Source organism: Bombina bombina, chromosome 5, assembly GCF_027579735.1.
Source record: "Bombina bombina isolate aBomBom1 chromosome 5, aBomBom1.pri, whole genome shotgun sequence".
Taxonomy (NCBI): Eukaryota; Metazoa; Chordata; class Amphibia; order Anura; family Bombinatoridae; genus Bombina; species Bombina bombina.
The window spans coordinates 261,350,378-261,374,122 of NC_069503.1; the positions used below are offsets into that span (position 1 = coordinate 261,350,378).

General features: G+C 36.6%; 1 protein-coding gene across 1 annotated transcript in view; it reads right to left on the bottom strand.

The window, feature by feature from the left end:
- Positions 1–23,745, bottom strand: part of MALRD1 (MAM and LDL receptor class A domain containing 1) — a 998,487-nt gene that overhangs the window by 954,455 nt on the left and 20,287 nt on the right. The window contains exon 4 of the mRNA XM_053715701.1: positions 7,069–7,239. Coding sequence (XP_053571676.1) covers positions 7,069–7,239 — 171 coding nt within the window. The remainder of the gene's footprint in view (positions 1–7,068; positions 7,240–23,745) is intronic.

Sequence of the window (23,745 nt, forward strand, 5' to 3'; positions counted from 1 at the left end):
TTCTTGCTGCTTGGATGAAGACTTCTCACGGCTGGATGAGGATGGATGTCCGGTCTTCAATAGCTGTAAGTGGATCTTCGGGGGTTAGTGTAAGGTTTTTTAAGGGTTTATTGGGTGGGTTTTATTTTTAGTTTAGGGTTTTAGGCAATGTAAAAGAGCTAAATGCCATTTTAAGGGCAATGCCCATCCAAATGCCCTTTTCAGGGCAATAGGGAGCTTAGGTTTATTTAGATAGGATTTTATTTGGGGGGTTGGTTGTGTGGGTAGTGGGTTTTACTGTTGGGGGGTTGTTTGTATTTTTTTATACAGATAAAAGAGCTGATTTCTTTGGGGCAATGCCCAGCAAAAGGCCCTTTTAAGGGTTATTGGCAGTTAAGTTTAGGCTAGGTTTTTTTTTTATTTTGGGGGGGCATTATTATTTTGATAGGGCTATTAGATTAGGTGTAATTAGTTTAAATATTTGATCATTTCTTTTTTATTTTGTGTAACAGTGTTTATTTATTTTTGTAATTTAGTTAATTGTATTTCATTAATTTAATTTATTTAATTTTAGTGTAATGTTAGGTTTAAATGTTAGACAGGTAAGGCTTTATTTCACAGGTAAATTTGTATTTATTTTTACTAGGTAGTTACAATTTACTAACTAATTAACCTAGTTAAAATAAATACAAACTTACCTGTGAAATAAAAATAAAAACTATCGGCTAGATTTAGAGTTTTGTCGGTAAAGACCTGCGTATCTAACGCAGCTTTTTTTCCTACCGTTGCTTCCAAACAACGCTGGTATTTAGAGTTGTCTGAGGGGCTGCGTTAGGCTCAAAAAAGGGTGCATTGAGCCTAATGTAGCTCCACTTCAACTCTCAATACCAGCGTTGCTTACGGTAGCGGTAAACTGGGAAAACGTGCTCGTGCACGATATCCCCATAGGAAACAATGGGGCTGAGCTGGCTGAAAAAAACCTAACACCTGCAAAAAAGCAGCTCCTAACGCAGCCCCATTGTTTCCTATGGGGAAACACTTTCTAAGTCTACACCTAACACCCTAACATGAACCCCGAGTCAAAACACCCCTAATCTTACACTTATTAACCCCTAATCTGCCACCCCCGTTATCGCTGACCCCTGCATATTATTATTAACCCCTAATCTTCTGCTCCGGACACCACCGCAACCTACATTATCCCTATGAACTCCTAATCTGCTGCCCCTAACACCGCCGACTCCTATGTTATATTTATTAACCCCTAATTTGCCCCCCCAAAATCGCCGCTACCTAACTACACTTATTAACCCCTAATCTGCCGACCAGACCTTGCCGCCACTATAATAAATGTATTAACCCCTAAACCGCCGCACTCCCACCTCGCAAACACTATAATAAATTGTATTAACCCCTAATCTGCCCTCCCTAACATCGCCGCCACCTACCTACAAATATTAACCCCTAATCTCCCGCCCGCACCATCGCCACTACTATAACAAAGTTATTAACCCCTAAACATAACTCTAACCCTAACACCCCCTAACATAAATATAATTTTTATTAAACAAAATAAAATTCCTAAAATGAACTAAAGTATTCCTATTTAAAACTAAATACTTACCTATAAAATAAACCCTAATATAGCTACAATATAAATAATAATTATATTGTAGCTATTTTAGGATTTATATTTATTTTACACGCAACTTTGTATTTATTTTAACTAGGTGCAATAGCTATTAAATAGTTATTAACTATTTAATAGCTACCTAGTTCAAATAATTACAAAATTACCTGTAAAATAAATCCTAACCTAAGTTACAATTAAACCTAACACTACACTATCATTAAATTAATTAAATAAATTACCTACAATTAAATAATACAAAAAAACAAACACTAAATTACAAAAAATAAAAAAAGATTACAAGAATTTTAAACTAATTACACCTAATATAAGCCCCCTAATAAAATTTAAAAAAACCAAATAATAAAAGTCCCTACCCTATTCTACATTACAAATTAACCAGCTCTTTTACCAGCCCTTAAAAGGGCTTTTTGCGGGGCATGCCCCAAAGTAATCAGCTCTTTTGCCTGTAAAACAAAATTACAACCCCCCCAAACATTAAAACCCACCACCCACATACCCCAACTCTAACCCACCCAAACCCCCCTTAAATAAACCTAACACTACCCCCCTGAAGATATCCCTACCTTGAGTCGTCTTCACCCTGCCGGGCCGAAGTCTTCATCCAATGGGCCAGAAGAGGACATCCAGACCGGCAGAAGTCTACATCCTATCCGGGCAGAAGAGGACATCCGGACCGGCAGACATCTTCATCCAAGCGGCATCTTCTATCTTCATCCATCCGACGAGGAGCGGCTCCATCTTCAAGACCTCCGGCGCAGAACATCCTTCTTCACCGACGACTACCCGACGAATGAAGGTTCCTTTAAGTGATGTCATCCAAGATGGCATCCCTCGAATTCCGATTGGCTGATAGGATTCTATCAGCCAATCGGAATTAAGGTAGGAAAAATCTGATTGGCTGATTCAATCAGCCAATCAGATTCAAGTTCAATCCGATTGGCTTATTCATTGATCTGGCATTCTATTGGCTGTTCCAATGTAGAATAGGGTAGGGACTTTTATTATTATTTTTTTTTTTATTTTATTAGGGGGCTTAGATTAGGTGTAATTAGTTTAAAATTCTTGTAATATTTATTTTCTCTAATTTAGTGTTTGTTTGTTTTTGTAATGTAGTTTAGTTTATTTAATTGTATGTAATTGTTGTTATTGCTAGTTAATTTATTTAATTAATTTAATGATAGTGTAGTGTTAGGTTTAATTGTAACTTAGGTTAGGATTTATTTTACAGGTAATTTTGTAATTATTTTAACTAGGTAGCTATTAAATAGTTAATAACTATTTAATAGCTATTGTACCTAGTTAAAATAAATACAAAGTTGCGTGTACAATAAATATAAATCCTAAAATAGCTAGAATATAATTATTTGTTATATTGTAGCTATATTAGGGTTTATTTTACAGGTAAGTATTTAGTTTTAAATAGGAAGACTTTAGTTAATAAGAGTTAATTTATTTTGTTAGATTAAAATTATATTTAATTTAGGGGGGTGTTAGGGTTAGGGTTAGACTTAACTTTAGGGGTTAATACATTTATTATAGTAGCGGCAAGGTCCGGTCGGCAGATTAGGGGTTAATACTTGAAGTTAGGTGGCGGCGACGTTGGGGGGGGCAGATTAGGGGTTAATACTATTTATCATAGTGTTTGCGAGGTGGGAGAGTGGCGGTTTAGGGGTTAATACATTTATTATAGTGGCGGCAAGGTCCGTTTGGCAGATTAGGGGTTAATAAGTGTAGTTAGGTAGCGGCGACATTGGGGGGGGCAGATTAAGGGTTAATAAATATAATATAGGGGTCGGCGATGTTAGGGGCAGCAGATTAGGGGTTCATAGGGATAATGTAGGTGGCAGCGATGTGCGGTCGGCAAATTAGGGGTAAAAAATATTTATTAGAGTGGCGGCGATGTGGAGGGACCTCGGTTTAGGGGTACATAGGTAGTTTATGGGTGTTAGTGTACTTTAGAGCACTGTAGTTAAGAGCTTTATATACCGGCGTTAGCCCATAAAGCTCTTAACTACAGCCTTTCCATGGGCGGTAGGAGTCTTGTCGGTAGAGGGTCTACCGCTCACTTCAGCCAAGACTCTAAATACCAGCGTTAGGAAGATCCCATTGAAAAGATAGGATACGCAATTGGCGTAAGGGGATCTGCGGTATGGAAAAATTGCGGCTTGAAAGTGAGCATTAGACCCTTTCCTGTCTGACTCTAAATACCAGCGGGCGGCCAAAAGCAGCGTTAGGACCCCTTAACGCTGCTTTTGACGGCTAACGCAGAACTCTAAATCTAGGCGTATGATAGCTACAATGTAACTATTAGTTATATTGTAGCCAGCTTAGGTTTTATTTTACAGGTAAGTATGTATTTAGTTTTAAATAGGAATAATTTAGTTATTAATTGTAATATTTATTTGGAATTATTTTAAGTAGGTTAAAGTTAGTGGGTGTTAGGGTTACGTCAGAGTTAGGTTTAGACTTAGGGTTAGGTTTAGGGGTTAATAACTTTAGTATAGTGGCGGCAACATTGGGAGCAGCACTTTAGGGGTTAATAAGTGTATGTAGGTGGCGACGACATTGGGGGCAGCAGATTAGGGGTTAATAATATTTAACTAGTGTTTGCGATGCGGGAGTGCGGCAGTTTAGGGGTTAATATATTTATTATAGTGGCAGAGATGTCCGGAGCAGCAGATTAGGGGTTAATAATTTTATTTTAGTGTTTGCGATGCGTTAGGGCCTCGGTTTAGGGGTTAATAGGTAGTTTATGCGTGTTAGTGTACTTTGTAATACTTTAGTTATGAGTTTTATGTTACAGATTTGTAGCGTAAAACTCATTACTACTGACTTTCAGGTGGTGGTACGGATCTTGTAGTTATAGGCTGTACAGCTCACTTTTTGGTCAGACAGGCAAACTCGTAATAAAGTCCCATTGAAAAAGGACTTTTTGAAAGGTGCGGTAGTTACGTTGCGTGACGCCCAAAAAGGTGTGCGGTACAGCTATACCTACAACACCTGTAATACCAGCAGTAGTGAAAAAGAGCCATAACGCTGCTTTTTCACTCATAACGCACAACTCGTAATCTAGCTGTTAGTTATCTAAACATTAACACATTATTCATCATTTATGAACAAACAGCTGCATATTTAGACATTAACTCCATTAAACCAAAATATGTATTTGTGCTCACAGTGATGTACATTTATTTGAGCAATTTTTATAGGGAGGGGCAGTTAAATAAAATTATCTAATGAAGTTGGTTGGTTAAATGGTTTGAAAGTGAATAATCTTCAATTGGACAGTTAGTAAAATCATATTTTAGTGGTTGTTTTAAGGCTGGTTAAATAATTTACAGTCAATTAAAACCAATTTAAGGCAGTTGCAGATAAATCCAGGCTGGTGTTATTTATTTTTTAATTGTCATTTGTTTGTGAATGGTATTAACCAAACCAATATGAATTGGTTGGAAACTCAGACCATTGTCAATAGACTTCAATATGTTCCTGTTTTTATTAAATGTGATTATAAAGGCAGCATATACCACTTTTCTTTATTTTTACTGAGTAATCAGTTCCAAATTCTGTCCCAATATTGATAGTGCAGAGCGCGTGGTCAATAATGCTGGAGCACTCTAGGGTTTGCGCACATGGTAAAGAAATATTCCCAGAGAATGTTTAGTGTGGCTGCTGACATCCCTTTAGTGCACCCTATAATTTCAATGGTTAATCCAACCAATCTCTAAACATTGCTTATATGACAAGTTGAAAGTTATGTGTTGTGCTCAAGTGTAATCCATAGCTTTCAATTTGTAATATGAGTTTAACTAAAGAACGTATCTCTACTTGAGACCAGAAGACAAGTGTTAGGGCTAGAATACATTTAACAAACACATGTAAAATATCCTACAATAAAGGTTTCCAAACTTACAATTAACAAAATCAGAAGAGTACTAAAAGAATATTAACTGGTAGACATCAATAATAATACACCTTCTATTTCCTCACAAATAATAATTTTCTTTCTTATGACTATTATTTCTTAGCAGTAGAGGTTTGTGACTAGTTTATTTAGCCCTCATTATAATTTGGGCAGGGCCAGTTTTACCAGAACCACGGTTTCATAGCAACATTATTTTTATAAAATCTCAATATACCATTAGATGTTCTCCTAGAAAAGTATTAGCTGTGACTATATGGTGCTGCTGGTACAATGTGGCTATTATTCATTTTTTTAACCACTAAAATTCCAGTTAGCAGCACAGATAACAACCCTATTGCTACTGGGTTTCTATTAGACATGTGCCTTCGGCATTCATTTAATAAAACAAATATGGCCGCTGGTAGCAGCATTCGTCTCTTTTCAGAGACAGATTTATTTGTTTAATAGTGCAACACACAAAGATCTGAATTTGAACTATTATACAAATAAATCTGGTCCTGAAAAGAGGTGAATGTCGCTACCCATGGTCACAATCGTCATTGTTTATAAAAACGAATGTCGAATGCATATCTAGTTTCTAATTGACACATTGGGGCAGATGTATCAAGCTTCGTATGGAGCTTGATGCCCCTTGTGTCCGGCCTAAAGACCACTGCTCCATAACTTGTCCGCCTGCTCTGAGGCCGTGGACTGAAATCAACCCGATCGAATACAATCAGGTTGATTGACACCCCCTGCTAGCGGCCAGATTGGCCCCGAATCTGCAGGGGGCAGCATTGCACCAGCAGTTCAAAAGAACTGCTGTTGCAATAAATACGCTGTCGGCATTTATCGATGTGCAGCGGACATGATACGCTACATCGTATCATGTCCGCTCACACATTAAAGGGATACTAAACACACATTTTTTTCTTTCATGATTCAGATAGAGCATGACATTTTTAAAAAACTTTCTAATTTACTCCTATTATCAATTTTTCTTCGTTCTCTTGCTATCTTTATTTAAAAAGCAGGAATTTAAAGCTTAGCAGCCAGTCCATTTTAGGTTCAGTACCATGGATTGTGCTTGCTTATTGGTTGCTGACTTTTAGCCATCAATAAGCAAGCATAACCCAGGTTCTCAACCAAAAATGGGCCAGCTCCTATGCATTACAGTCCTGCTTATTAAATAAAGATACAAAAAGAACAAAGATAAATTGATAATAGGAGTAAATTAGAAAGATGCGTAAATTTGCATTCTCTATCTGAATCATGCAATAAAAAATGTGGGTTTAGTGTCCCTTTAATAAATATACTCCATTGTTTATAGAGTCTACTACTTCCATTAAACATTATATTAATTTTATCATTTACTAATATGAACTTGTTGTATCTTATCTTGTTTAAAAGACAAATTATGGCTATTTGTTTTTATATGTTAATAAAGATAAAAATATATATATGCATAATATTTTATAGTAGAAATTGTTCTATTAATTACTATAATCTAATAAGCAAAATCGTGCCTTACCTGAGATGGGGACACTGTATTCCACGAAGAGGCTTTGATATCAACAGTAGCCTTTGTCCATTTTTGAGATGACACTGTTATTCGGCCTAGTAGTTGCAAATCTTTATTCCTCTCAGTTTTTCTATAGATTGATAATCTGGAATTATTTGTCAATTGGTACCAAAGTTGCATCTGTAAAATAATGAATTTAGTGGTTGAAGTATTTTCAATTAAAGTAAATAATATTTATACTCATGAACCAGTGTTTGATAAGGGAGGAAGCAACACAATCCAATCATAATATTACCAATGTAGACAAACAAATACCATTCATCTACATTTTAGTAGCTGTAGTTTCTAATTGGCGAAAGGAATAATAAAATATATTTTTTTTATATATGTATCAGAAATAATGATTAAGTATAATGCAAATAACCTGCATGATAAGATAATGTTATTTGTTTTTTTAATTTAATTTTGTAAGCAAAGATTGCATTGTTCTGCAGTCAGGGACATACCCTTTAAAAAGCCTCTTGAGTGTGTTTATCATACACTGTTTATGTGCCCAGTAAAAAATAACAGGGCACATAAACAATGTATGATAAAATACCAGTTAAACCTTTTATTAAGAATGTATGAGAATCTCATTCAGTGTAAAGCTTGCCATATGTTTGCATCACTGGAGCAGCAGTATTGGAGTTCTGGAGGAACGAATTGCAACACTGCATGAAATTCAGTCACTTGAAAGGGAAATGGATAGGACTGAGCTAGTTGTTAATGGTTCTAGCAGTGGGAATAGGGGGGATTTAGATTAGGAGACACCAGGATGTAGCTGGGTCAAAGTTAGAAGGCGAAGTAAAGGTAAGCGGAAGAGACAGGCCAGTTCTGAGCTGGTTCACCCCAATAGATTTGCCAGATTAAGTGAAGATGTTGGGGATATCAGTTCAGGGGTTACAGTGTCAGAGAGGACTGTTTTGCCTAATATGGTGAACAGTCCTTTAGTCCTGGAAGAGGAGCATACTATGGGGGGCAGTCCATTTAGACATGGTAGTGGGGCATACTATAGTTAACAGTCCTTCAGCCAAGGAAGAGGGGCACACAAGTCAGGGCCTGAAGCAGATGTTGGTGGTAGGAGATTCTATTATTAGGAAGGTTGATAGGGTAATTTGTCATCCAGAACCTTTAAATAGAACAGTTTGCTATCTTCCAGGGGCTTGTGTTAGGCATATTGTGGAGCGTATTGATAGATTGTTAAAGAGATGTGGGTCTGATCCTGCAGACATGGTCCATACTGGTACTAGTGAATGAATCAGCGGGAGATGGAGAGTCCTAAAAAATTACTTCAGGGGGTTAGGGTCCTCCAAAGTAATATTTTTGGAGATATTACCAGTGCCATGTGCTAACTCAGTAAGGCAGAAGGAGCTAAGGTCAGTTAATTCATGGTTAAAAACATAGTGTAAAAATGAGGGGTTTGACTTGTTAGAGCACTAGGCTGACTTTTCACTTGGGTACACTTTGTACAGTAAGGATAGATTGCACCTGAATGACATGGGTGCTGGTGTTTTGGGAGAAAGGATGGTAGCTCGTTTAGAGAATCTTTTAAACTAGGCAAAGGGGGGAGGGTCAGTTAGAACAAAATAGAACAGAGAGATCAGTCTGTGAATATGTAACTCCTATAATATCTGAAGGAAGGGATGACTTAAGAAATGTCACACTAGAAAGTATGAAAGCAGCAATGTGGATATATCATCAAAATCTTATTTATTCCATCAAGGAAGGAACAAGTATAGACCATGTTTCGGGCCAACCGCCTTTATTACACTAGAAAGTATAGAGGAAAGCACACCAAGTAGCAGCAGAAAGCACATGAAAATTAAATGTATAACAACAAATGCAAGAAGCATGACAGGTAAAATGGGGAAGCTAGAGGACTATGATATTATCATTATAACTGAAACTTGGTGGGATGATTCACATGACTGGGCAGTTAACTTAGAGGGTTACACTTTATTTAAGAGGGACAGGAATAATAAAAGTGGTGGAGGAATCTGCATGTGTATTACACCTAACCTTAATCAAGGGAAAATCTTTATGATGATACATGTGATAATGTAGAGACCCTGTGGGTTGAAACAAAGAGTGGAGGAAAAAATCCTAAAAAAATATTACTTGTAACATGCTACAAGCCCCCCAACATTAGTGACATGGAGGAAACTCAACTACTTATGTAAATAGGTAAGGCTTCTAATAACAGTGCTGTAATTATGGAACATTTTAACTACCCTGATATAAACTGGGCCAATGAAACTAGTAATTCAGCTAAGGGGGATACATTTTTAAATGTTCTCAGGGATAACTTCTTGTCACAATTAATAGAGGAGCCAACTAGGAATAAAGCTATATTGGATTTAATGCTATCAAACAATACAGATATAATATCAAACATAGAAGTCAAAGAAGATTTGGGTAACAGTGATCGTACCATGGTCACATTTGAAATCTCTTAAAGGTTTAACTAAGGCTTTTAATTTTAAGAAAGCAACATTCAACAATCTAAGGAAATCATTAAATAACATAAACTGGGACAAAGTATTCTCTAATAAAAATGCAGAGGACAAATGGATAATATTTAAAACGTTGTTAAATAAATATACATATCAACATATACCATATGGTTATAAAAATAAAAAATCCAAGCCAATATGGCTAAATAAAAATGTGTTAAGAGAAATTAGAAAAAAACACAGGGCATTAAATTATTCAAAGAAAATAGTACAGACTCAACATACCAAACTTATAAGGAATGTAACAAAGCATGCAAAAAGGCAATCAAATTAACCAAAATTGAAAAGGAAAGATTAATTTCAAAGGATTCTAAGTCTAACCCTAAAAGGATCTTTAAGTATATAAATAGCAAAAAATCTAAGAAAGACAATATAGGTACATTAAAATGTGTGTGTGCAGCATGGTTAACAGTGACAGGGAGAAGGCTGAGGTACTAAACCAGTTTTTTTTCTTTAGTATACACAAGAGAGGAACCAATGGAGGATATTTTGGAACAAACCAGAACATGCTGGCCCATACCATTAACTGGGTAATGTCTAGAGGATATCAGGAAAACACTTGATAATATTAAGGTAAATAAAACCCCAGGCCCAGATGGAATACACCCAAGGGTGTTACGGGAATTTAGCACTGTTATAGACAAACCACTACTCTTAATTTTTCATGATTCATTATTATCAGGCATAGTACCCCAGGATTGGCGTAAAGCTGATGTGGTGCCACTCTTCAAAAAGGGAAGCAGGGATGATCCAGGAAGCTATAGACCAGTTAGTCTGACATCAATAGTGGGGAAGATATTTGAAGGGATTATAAAGGATTATATTGATGAGCATATTCGTGATAACAAGATTATGAGTTCAAATCAGCATAGTTTTATGAGAAATAGATCATGTCAAACTCATTTAATTAGATTCTATGAGGAAGTAAGTAAAAATATAGATAAAGGGGAATCAGTTGATGTGATATACTTAGACTTTGGAAAGGCGTTTGATACAGTGCCACATGAGAGATCAATGCACAAAATTAAGGGACTGGGAATAGCTGAAAATGTTAGCTCATGGATAAATAACTGGATAAAAGATAGGGAGCAACGAAAATGAGATTTAATACGGGAAAATGCAAGATTCTACATTATGGAAGTAAAAATAAGCAGGCAATGTATTATTTAAATGAGACAAGACATAGCCAAACAGAGGAGGAAAGGGATTTGGGAGTAGTAATAGATAACAAGCTAAAGATGGATGCACAATGCAGGGCTGCAGCTTCAAAGGCAAATAACATACTAGCATGTATTAAAAGAGGCATTGATTCAATGGAGGAAATAATAATTCTGTCACTATATAAATCCCTGGTAAGACCTCACCTTGAGTATGGAGTGGAGTTCTGGGGACCAATTGCAAAAAAAGATATTGCAGAACTAGAAAAAGTTCAGAGAAGGGCCACAAAGCTAATAAGGGGAACAGAGAATTTAAGCTATGAGGAGAGGCTAGCCAAACTGGGTCTGTTTTCCCTAGAAAAAAAGCACTTGAGAGGTGACATGATTACTTTATATAAATATATTCAAGGCCCATATACAGAGATGGCAGAAGCTCTGTTTATTCCAAAGAAAAATGATTTAAGGTTGGAGGAAAAGGAAATTTAATCTCCTGCAACAGAAACGTTTTTTTCACTCTAAGAGCAATACAATTGTGGAACTCATTACTAAAGGAGGTAGTGAATGCCAATACCCTAGATACATTTAAAAAAATGTTTGGATACATTTCTGGCAGGAAACAAAATTCATGGATATGATTGCTTGTATTAAATGTGTCACCTTTTAGTGGGATTAATTTAAACTCAACTGAAGCTTTTTTGTTTGTAAGTATATTAGATTTTTATAGGTTGAACTTGATGGACTTCAGTCTTTTTTCAACCTCATTACTATGTTACTATGTTACTAGGTTACCATGTAATCACTTTATTTATTTATTTATTATGATTGTCAGGGTTCTTAATTACATGGCATGCAATCCAGCCTCTTTGGGGTTAGTGAGAAAATCATTTTAAAAGGACATTAAACAGCATATTTTTTTTTTCTGCTGTCATGTCCCTTTCAATCTTAAAGGGACCTAAAACAGGTTGAAATCTGTGCATATACTAAAAGGGCTAATTAATTAAAAATGGTTTGCATAAAAACATTGTTTAAAAATTGCTGGCAAGTATTTTAAAATAATTTTTAAAAATAAGCAAAATTAATTATATAGCTAAGCTGCCTGGAGCAGCCAACTCTTCCCACCCTTATCAGTGTTTAGACACAGGAATTGTATTTCAACTCAGTTCACAGCTTCTAGGCATGCTCCAGCAGATAATCCCTGTGCATTTTTGTATTCTAACAAAGCAATAATAGATATAGTTACAGCCATAAAATGAATTGTGTGGGGGGAATTGGAGCTTTACAATTCAGAAACTAAAAAGAAAGGGTTAATGGCGAGGCACTGCAGTATAAATTTGCAAGTAAAGTAATTAAAATACATATTATTATATTTTGTCTTTATCCCAACTTGTTTTATGTCCCTTTAAAGGTACGCTGAACACCTCTTGCTTTCTATAACATTTGTGCTTGTCCCAGGCTCTCTAGATGGCCAAAAATCTATATCTGATTTGATTCCTCTAAATCTAGTGTTTAATGAGTACAACATGGTAACACTCATGACTAGAAGGAGATGGGATAAAACCTCAATACTATACTTATACAATGTATTTAGGGCCATATTACAAGTGGAGTGTTATTTAACGCTCCCGCTAGAGTATTAAAAGTGCTAGAAGTTATTTTATTTTTGCACGCTTCGGGTTGTACTCTTATTATGAGTTGAAAGTAAACTGTTTTTGCTCATGTGCTTACCCGATAAGTGCAAAAAGCAATCAAGTGCAAAAAGCGATAAGTGCGATGTAGAGAATCATGTCCACCCAACATCGATAAATGCCGACAGCATACGCTGTTTGCATTTATCATTGCACAAGCATTTCTTGTGAAATGCTTGTGCAATGCCGCCCCCTGCACATTTGCGACCAATAGGCCGCTATCAGGGGGTGTCATCATCCTGATTGTATGATTGCTGTCCACCACCTCAGAGTGTAAGTGTAACTGTACTTTGTAATGTATTTTTGATGTGTTTTGTGACACTTTTTTGTTTCAATAAACAGTCAACCAGAGCTCTGAGGACGCAGTAATCATTCTAGCATAAATCACAATTTTGCTCAAGCGATTGTGTTTACTTTCAACTTGTAATACTAGTGGAAAACTCAGGGCCAGTGCTTGTGTAAGGCATTCTAGGCAGCCGCCTTATTCTCCGCCAGTAGGGGGGGTGCCAGATCTGCCTGGATGCCGGCATTGGCAAAGCAGCATGAGGGGGAAATTATGTGCGCACGCACCGGCACACTGACTGACTATCAGGAGTAGAACACAGCTGAGCTGCTAATCTATTCTTTGAATCCTTTTCCTTTCTATTCTGTGCGGGTGCCCCCTGGCTGAACTGAGCCTGCAACTAACGAATGTGGGCAGGCAGCATGGGCAGGGGAGGGTGTGTGTGAAGCAGAGTTTAAGTTGCGCAGCATAATGTCTTACACCTATCAAAGAGACTGTCAGTCGTGGAGCCTGGAGGCGGTGGAGCCAGCCGAGACTCAGAGCAAAACGTGCGAGCCACATGAGTGACACCCACCCAGACGGCCAGACCAGCAGCGGTGGTGGTACTGAAGGAGTGAGATGAGAGGTAGGATGGCGATCGGATTTTATTGGAGGCACTGGCAGAATAAATATCTGTATTTAATTTGGGACTTGGGAGGAGGTAGGCAAAACACAAGTTGGGGGCAATGCGCAGCGCAGATAAGAGGTTAAAAAGAACTGGGGATGGGAAGGTGCAGCACTCTGTAAATGACTGGGGTGCCTATGGTGAGTAAGGCTGGCTTTGTAGCTTGTAACTGAGGAGGGCAAACAAAGCATGGGAGAGGCCAGAGGGGGAAAGAAAGGGGAAGCTAAACCAAGGACTAGCAGACAATATAGTGATTCAGATGTAACGCAGACCAAATAAATAATATGTGGTAAAATGCATTTTAATGTGATGCAACATTTTATAAATGAAGATAAAATATAAATATGTATTTAATATAATAAAACTACTATACAAGACAAAAATATTGTATTTACACAAAAATGTATATTGGAATTGCCAATTGGCTATTTGTCCATTGTCTATAGTCTGAGTTCGTAAAGCACAGTTACCTTTTTATTTTGTACTAATTGGCAGAGATCATGCTGGGAAGATTAAAGGGATATGAAACCCAAAAATGTTCTTTAGTTATTTAGATAAAACATATGTAAAGATTTTTCCAATTTACTTCTATTATCAAATTTGCTTTATTCACTTTGTATCCTTTCTAGGAGAAGCAGCAGTGCATTACTGGGAATTAGCTGGACACATCGGTAAGCCAATCACAAGAGACATATATGTACAGACACCAATCAGCAGCTAGCTCCCAGATCCTGAGCCTATCTAGATATGCACTTCAACAAAGGATACCAAGATAACTAAGCAAATTAGATACAATAAGTCAATTGGATGCTCTATCTAAATCATGAAAGAACATTTTTGGGTTTCATGTCCCTTTAATAACACACTATACATTGCAGGCAATATTTTTTTAATTTTAAATTGCAATATATAAGAGCCTCACTCACTATTCTCACAAATAAATAAACTGTATGTTTGGAAGAGGGAGTAATATTGGGGAAGGTCTGTAAAAGCTGTGCACCTTAATCGTTTAACCATTTGAAGCCAGAGAATTCTGGAAAAACCCATTCAAAGGAAAATAATCATAGAAAGAACCCACCTTTGTAAGGTACCATTTCTTAAATCCCCTTTCAAAGTTTTGCAAGCTTTCCCTACCCATTATATATAGATAGTGAATAAACAACTGATATCACTTAACAATGACTTGTAAACAGATATTATAAAACCAATACCTGTAATTGAAGAATTGATAAATTATATATTCAACATATTACCTATGTTTATAAATCTCATTAAAGTAAATTACTTATTTTATTATACTGTTTAATATTTAAACACAACCTCCTTGCTTTAGTTACTTGGTATAACTTTATTCTGCATTTACACAGTGAATAGTTCTTACTTAAGTTGTTCCATTGTAATTCCTAAATAGCCAATTGCTGAAGAGTATTTCCCACCCTCTACTAAGGCATATAGTAAAACTTCATCCAAAATTCTGCATTCATATTATGCCCCATACACATTGTGCAATTTATGCATAGCCCAGATCTACTTCAGCCTCATTATTGGGAGATTCAGCAAGTGCTTATATTATTTCCAAGTGAAATATGTGTTAATTGCAGGAATATTGTTTTTCATAAATGTCTTAATAATATTAAAGATGAGCTCTGCAATATATGCGCCTGTTTGGCAACTGTTATTTGGCTAGTAAGCCCTGTATTTTTCTTAGCATTGGTGTAATAAGCTTGAGTACCAGGGGTGTATTGGGTGTGTGTTTGTGTACGTTTGTGTATGTAGGTATGTATATATGTGTGTTGGTGTGTGTGTGTCTCTGTGTCATTGTGTATGCATGTTTGTGTGTGTGTGTCTATGTATGTATGCTTGTGTGTGTAAGTATGTGCGTATGTGTGTGTAAATATGTATGTGGTTGTGTGTGTATAAATGTGTGTGTAAATATGTAGGTATATATGTGTATGTATGTTTGTGTGAAAATATGTATGTGTGTGTGTGCAGGAAAATGTTGTTACCTGCTATGTTGTGCAGAGCCACCACTTTGGCACATTGTTATGTAGAAATTAACTATTATAGCTATTACACACATTACTAGAACATTTTGTTAAGAAGCAGTAATGGCAGAGTATATTTAAAAAAAAAAAAATGGGGAGGAGGGGGGCGGCAAAATGTGTCTTTGCCTGTTTAGCCAAAAATCCTAGCACTGGATTTCCACGCATAATCTGTCCCTTAATGTTTAATGTCCCTTTAAGTGATAGAAACATCTTTTTGCCAGCGATTGATGTTGAAGAGGGTTTGTTACTGTGCCTTTTACCAAGATCAGACTCCATATATGTGTGCCATGTCATCATTTTATTTTACAGTACAAGCCGAACAAATACTCAACTGCTAATTGAGCTAGAGTTCTACTGAAAGCATGATGAGCTTTCCTATGACTGATGCCATGAATTTAATGTGGTTTAGCATGTGCTTAAAGCAAAATACATTAAACAATGTGTCCATTACAGGCTTACAAAATTATACAAATGATTATTTTAATCTTGCTTGCAGTTAAATACAGTGAATGTGGGTGAAATGATTATCCAGTGACTATTATGGTACAGCCCAAAATAATTTAGAATTAAAAAGCTTGTGGGAAAATGAGAAATAAATATTTGAATGTCATAAATTATCGTACATGTGAAACTGCAGTGCTGTAAGCACAATTTAATTTCAACTATGCAAATGATAGAGATATTGGGGCATATTTATCAAGGTCTGTCGGACCTGATCCCACACTGCGGATCAGGTCCGCCAGACCTCGCAGAATATGGCGAGCAATACGCTTGCTGTATTCAGCATTGCACCAGCAGCTCACAAGAGCTGCTGGTGCAACGCCGCCCCTTGCAGACTCGCGGCCAATGGGCAGCCAGCAGGGGGTGTCAGTCAACCCGATCGTACCCGAGCGATGTCTGTCCGTCTGCTCAGAGCAGGCGGACAGGTTATGGAGCAGCGGTCTTTGTGACCGCTGCTTCATAACTGCTGCTCGCCAGAAACACGGGGCATCAAGCTCCATACGGAGCTTGATATATATGCCCATAGCATTAGGAACTCTCACATTGTAGACGACAAAGGTAAAACTTCTATAAGTATGAAATGATGATTTTAAGATGAAGGAAAATGAACTTGAAGATCTGTGCTTTTGTTTAATGAAGAATATTTTCTTTTTGCAAGCTCTGACATTTTATGGGACATTGTACTCATTGTTTGTATTTAAATTATTTTAAATTGATGTTCACATACAAAATAGACCCTTTTTTAAAAAAAATCCCATCAGTAACACGGGCCCTCAAGCTCCATTCTATGTATGCATTAACGTACTCATGTCCAAAGTCACTAAATAATAGTAAAAATTATTAGATTTAAAAAAAACAGTGTACATAAAAAACTCATCCTATATAGGCCTAGATTACGAGTTGTGCGTTAGCCTTAAAAAGCAGCGTTAAGAGGTCCTAACGCTGCTTTTTAACGCCCGCTGGTATTACAAGTCTTGCAGGTACAGGTGTACCGCTCACTTTTTTGGCCAGACTCGGAAATACCGCAAATCCACTTAAGTCAATTGCGTATCCTATATTTTCAATGGGACTTGGATAGCGCCGGTATTACGAGTCTGACCAAAAGTGAGTGGTAAACCCTCTCCTGTCAAGCCTGATACTGCATTTAAAAGTCAGTAGTTAAGAGTTTTACACTACAGCGCCGTAGCATAAAACTCCTAACTAAAGTGCTAAAAAGTACACTAACACCTATAAACTACCTATTAACCCCTAAACCGAGGCCCTCCCGCATCGCAAACACTATAATAAATTGTTTAACCCCCTAATCTGCCACTCTGGACATTGCCGCCACTAGAATAAACATATTAACCCTTAAACCGCCACACTCCCGCTTCGCAATCACTAGTTAAATATTATTAAACCCTAATATGACACCCCTAACATCGCCGCCACCTACATTATACTTATTAACCCCTAATCTGCCGCCCCTAACATCGCCGCCACCTACATTATATTTATTAAACCCTAATCTGCTGCCCCCAACATCGCCGACACCTACATTATATTTATTAACCCCTAATCTGCCGCCCCCAATGTCACCGCAACCTACCTACACTTATTAACCCCTAATCTGCCACCCCCAATGTTGCAGCCACTATTCTAAATTTATTAACCCCTAAACCTAAGTCTAACCCTAACCCTAACACCCCCTAACTTAAATATAATTTAAATAAATCTAAACTGAGCCCCCGCCACATCGCAAACACTAAAATAAATATTTTAACCCCTAATCTGCCGAACCTGACATCGCCGCCACTATAATAAATATATTAACCCCTAAACCGTCGCACTCCCGCATCGCAAACACTATTTAAATATTATTAACCCCTAATCTGCTGGCCCTAACATCGCTGCCACCTACCTACATTTATTAACCCCTAATCTGCCACCCCCAACGTCGCTGCCACTATAATAAAGTTATTAACCCCTAAACCCTAACACCCCCTAACTTAAATATAATTTAAATAAATCTAAATAAAATTACTACAATTAACTAAATTATTCCTATTTAAAACTAAATACTTACCTATAAAATAAACCCTAAACTAGCTTCAATATAACTAATAGTTACATTGTAGCTATCTGAGGGTTTATTTTTATTTTACAGGCAACTTTGTATTTATTATAACTAGGTACAATAGTTATTAAATAGTTATTAATAACTACCTAGTTAAAATTTTAAAAAATTCACCTGTACAATAAAACCTAACCTAAGTTAAAATTGCACCTAACACTACAATACAATTCAATTAATTACCTAAATTAAATACAATTAATTACAATTAAATAAAATTATCTAAAGTACAAAAAAAAACACTAAATTACAGAAAGTAATAAAGAAATGACAAGATTGAAGACTTCTCCCAGCTTTGTTGAGGACTTCAGCCCGGTTGGGTGAAGACGTCTCCCGGTAAGGTGATCTTCAAGGGGTTAGTGTAAGGTTTTTTTTAAGGGGGGATAGGGTGGGTTTTAGAGTAGGGTTGGTTGTGTAGGGTTTTAATGTGGCGGGGAAAATTGTAATTTTTTTTCAGGTAAAAGAGCTGATTACTTTGGGGCAATGCCCCGCAAAAGGCCCTTTTAAGGGCTATTTGTAATTTAGTGTAGGGTAGGGATTTTTTTTATTTTGGGGGGGCTTTTTTATTTTGTTAGGGGGATTAGATTAGGTGTAATTAGTTTAAAAATCTTGTAATTTCTTTATTATTTTCTGTAATTTAGTCGGGGGGTTGTACTTTAGATAATTTTATTTAATTGTAATTAATTGTATTTAATTTAGGTAATTAATGCAATTGTAGTGTAGTGTAGTGTTAGGTGTAATTGTAACTTAGGCTAGGTTTTATTTTACAGGTAAATTTGTCTTTATTTTAACTAGGTAGTTATTAAATAGTTAATAACTATTTAATAACTATTGTATCTAGTTAAAATAAATACAAAGTTGCCTGTAAAATAAAAATAAACCCTAAGCTAGCTACAATGTAACTATTAGTTATATTGTAGCTAGCTTAGGGTTTATTTTATAGGTAAGTATTTAGTTTTAAATAGGAATTATTTAGTTATTTGCAGTAATTTTATTTAGATTTATTTAAATTATATTTAAATTAGGGGGGTTAGGGTTAGACTTAGGTTTAGGGGTTAATAGCTTTATTACAGTGGTGGCGACGTTGTGGATGGCAGATTAGGGGTTAATAAATGTAGTTAGGTTGCGGTGACATTGGGGACGGCCAATTAGGGGTTAATAAATATAATGTAGGTGTTGGCGATTTTGGGGCAGCAGATTAGGGGTTCATAAGTATAATGTAGGTGTCGGCGGTGTCCGGAGCAGCAGATTATGGGTTCATAATTATAATGTAGGTGTCGGCGATGTCGGGCGGCAGATTAGGAGTTAATAAGTGTAAGATTAGGGGTGTTTAGACTCGGGGTTCATGTTAGGGTATTAGGTGTAGACATAACTTTTATTTCCCCATAGGAATCAATGGGGCTGCGTTAGGAGTTTTATGCTGCTTTTTTGCAGGTTTTTTTTCATCCGGCTCTCCCCCATTGATTCCTATGGGGAAATCGTGCATGAGCACGTTCAGCCAGCTCACCGCTAACATAAGCAGCGCTGGTATTGAGGTGAGAAGTGGTGCAACATTTTTCTCTTCGCTCACTTTTTTGCGGGTTAACGCCGGGTTTGTAAAAACCCGTAATACCAGCGCTGTCTTTAAGTGAGCGGTGAGCATAAACTGCTCGTTAGCACCGCACAGCTTCTAACACAAAACTCGTAATCTAGGCGATAGTTTCTTACTTTTTTAATCAACCAGTTCTCTCATTTATTTCAATACCTTAAATTTTAACAAACTTTAGAAAAACAAGAATAACAACACAACAAAACATGTCTAGCCATCTATAAAAACATAAACCCCTAATTTGAATAGTGGGGCCCACTTTTTTAAATAAAGTGAGGGATGGTAATAGACTACTTAGACTAATGATGAAGTAATGTAAGATTAATGCTGGTAAGCATTTGTCATTCTTATGACAATCATATGGTATCTAGGCAAACGGGGGAATATTGCTTGGATAGAGTAGTAAAGTTTCTTTCAAATAAGGGGTATTACACCTTTCCATGCATTATAGCGGTGAAAGAGGGGCTATTCCACCCCATGATTTTCTGAAATATACATATGGTTCTATTAGGTAATTACTATGTCCACAGTAAACACCTGAAAGCCACCTGTGCTTGTCACCTCTCATTCAAAATAAAGGGCTCTCCCCTTTCCAATGAGGGGCCAATTTCCCTATTTCAATACTTATAGGGGGGTGCTAGTGTCCATTTTGGGGTCAAAAGCACACTGAAGGTGGATTACATGGTTCCATGGAAAAGGGTAATTTCCTTTTTAATAAGAGGTGTCATGGGTGTAATGCATGCTGTGTTTAGGAGATAAAGACTTCTTTGGACCAACTATACCTCAATATAGTGAGTAAATGAGGCAAAATAATTCATTTTTATAGTAATCATCTACTAGTGACATAATTATTAAATCTCAAAATAGGATTTCATGCTCTGTCTTTGGTTTATTTGGGTAATTCTGGTTTTGAAAATTCCCCTATGCCTCTTAAAAAACACTTCTGTAGTGCCTAGCTTGTGTAGTTGTCCTCCATTACCATGGCAATCACCAGAAAATTATATATGCGTATGAAATGTGTATGACCACTCATTTAAAAGAAGGGAATGACTTATTTCAAATAAGGGATCTCATTGCCTTCTAATTAAATAAGAGGAGGAGGTCCTCCATAGAAACAAACCCTGGTCCAGCGTGGCACCTTTATCTTTAGGAAACAATTGACACCTGAATTATAAAGAGGACTTTTTACATTTTTAAAATAATGAATCACGTAATTCCTCTAGTTTAAAAGTGGGGAGATAGGGGTGCCAATAATGTTCTCTCCTCACCTTTACTAAAACTGCAGGGTATATCTGCAGTTGATTACCATATTTTGCCATTTCATTGTGATCACTTGCGTCCTAGAGAGACATTGGACCCATCCTTATTGTTATTGGTTGGTCTAAACATATATTCTTTCACTTAAATGCATTTTTTTCAATGATGTTTATATTACACACTTTGGAGGGGATGATGGGGAATTCACATGGTGAGAGGTTGTTTTATGTTGGGGTGTTTATAGGAGTGTTAACATTAGGGGTACATTTATAGAGGTTATTATTACGGAATATATACTGGTATAAGAGTAAAGAAAGAGACTAATTTTAAGGGGGTATATTTTGGGGAGGGGGGGTTATTTTTAAGAGTTACCTTAAAGAGTTGAATTTTAGTGGATATATTAGGGGGGTTGAAATTAAGATTAATTGCAGTTGGGCATAGGGTCAAAGTAAGAGTTAATTGCAGATGGTTCATAGTAAAGGAGGTAGAGGGGTTGAAAGCAGCAGTGCTGAGACTGCTTCTTGGTTACAGGGATACCAGGAGAAAGACATTAATTTGATAATGGAAGTAAATTGAAATGTTATTTAAAAATTAATGCTGTCTTCAATCCATTTAAGTTTGATTCTGAAGTTACTGTTCCTTTAGAGGGACTGTAACGTCAAAATTACACTTTCATGATTCAGATAGGGCATATCTTTTTAAACTTTCCAATTTATTTTTATCATCAAATTTGCTTTTTCTCTTGGAATTATTTATTAAAGGCTTATAGGCTGATTTCTAAGACTCTGTAGTTAACCTCCTTTTCACAGTCTGGCTGTGAGTAGCTAATAACATGTACTGCTTGGTCATATGTGCCATATAGATAACACTGTGCTCACCCCAGTGAGTCAGCACTAATTGCCTGAAATGCAAGTCTGTCAAAAGATCTGAGACAAGGGGGCCTATCTATCAAGCTCCGAATGGAGCTTGAGGCTCCGTGTTTCTGGCGAGCCTGCAGACTCGCCAGCAACACCAGTTAAGAAGCAGCGGTCTAAAGACCGCTGCTCCATAACCCTGTCCGCCTGCTCTGATGAGGCGGACAGGAATCCCCAGAATTCAACCCGATCAAGTACGATCGGGTAGATTGACACCTCCCTGCTGGCGGCCGATTGGCCGCAAGTCTGCAGGGGGCGGTGTTGCACCAGCAGCTCTTGAGAGCTGCTGATGCAATGCTGAATATGGAGAGCGTATTGCTGTCCGCATTCAGCGATGTCTGTTGGACCTGATCCGCACTGTCGGATCAGGTCCGACAGACATTTCATAAATAGGCCCCAAGGAGTCTATCTGCAGAGGCTTAGATACAAGGTAGTCATAGAGGTAAAAAATATATTAATATAACAGTGTTGGTTATGCAAAACTGAGGGATGGTAAATCAAGAGATGATCTATCTTTTTAAACAATAGCATTCTTGGTGTTTATTGTCCCTTTAAGCATTGGGGACTAAGCTTTCATAAAATAGTTTAAATGTTTTTGCTTTAAATAATAGTATTTATTTTGTATTTAAATGTATCTATATTATTTTGACAAATAAACCTAAAGGTATGCATCATACATTTTTTATTTACTTTTTGTGATAAAAAAGACTATCAATTTGACACTGATATTTCATGTTTACAAACAGCTAGCTCATGAATGCTAAGAGCTGGTGGCTACTGTGATGAGGATTGCAATGCTATTATTTCCTGTAGTACATTTAATTGCAAGAAGCAGAAAATGATTCCTGTGTAAGTGGGTGATCTGCTAATATAAGGACCTGCCGCTGGCCAGATTGTATAATATATAAGGTATCTGCATTTAAATTTGTTTTGTTCTCATGATGTCTTGATTTTGATTGTAATGAGAAGTGAGAGCAGCAGGCAATATAAAATACAGAACAATACATTTGTGAGGTCTCTGCATAAATGTTACTATTTTATTCAAGGATGAATAATTTACATTGTTCATCCAGCAAATCACAGATCTCTTGAAACTTAAAAGGAAGTCCCACTGTTTTTTTTTTCTCCCAATAGCTTTGTTATGTTATGTCCTTTACTAACTAAATTCACAGCAAGCAAATTTTCCCGAATGTACAAAAACAGAATTTCTCTAGCTCTTAATAGCCTGATGTCCCTATACTGCACATCAAAAAGAATGTGATCCTCTCACACAGGTTCCAGTGATAAATTTTACAAAACAAGAAGAGTTAGAGTGGCGCCCATAATAGTACAGGATACAGTGTTTAAATAGTATAAGGTTAACACCTCTATAGGCTCAAAAATTGTGTTTTAAAGTTATTGTATGATATACAGTCCTCGCAATCGATAATGAAATCAAATAAACAATATGCATATACTGAGCATTTGTTAAGTCGAAATATATTTCATCAAAATATAATTATTAGTATTCAATAAAAGGATTTAGCAAAAACATTCAAACACTCAAAATAAAATAAAAGCTTGCTTATATATGAGTTGTGGCCACAACTATTTAAAAGGATTCTAAGTTCCTTAAACAGGAATTGTTTGGCAATATTTTGCTGGTTTTACCAGTTAATCACAGTTTAAAGATCAGTTGGTCGCATTTGTATCCAAACAAAAGTGATACTAAACTGTATCCAATGTACTTGGCTCGTTTGACCCAAGTACTGTTGTTTACATGGACCCTGTATTAAATATACTACATTAATGTCAGTACATCTTATAATTTGGTTTATGGGAAATTCATAATTTGAGGTGCTGAATTTTACAGTTTTACTTTTAGTGCTAAACTTACAGGCTTTGCAGCTATGACAGGGAAAAAACCTTTAAGTTTGTTCCCTGATAG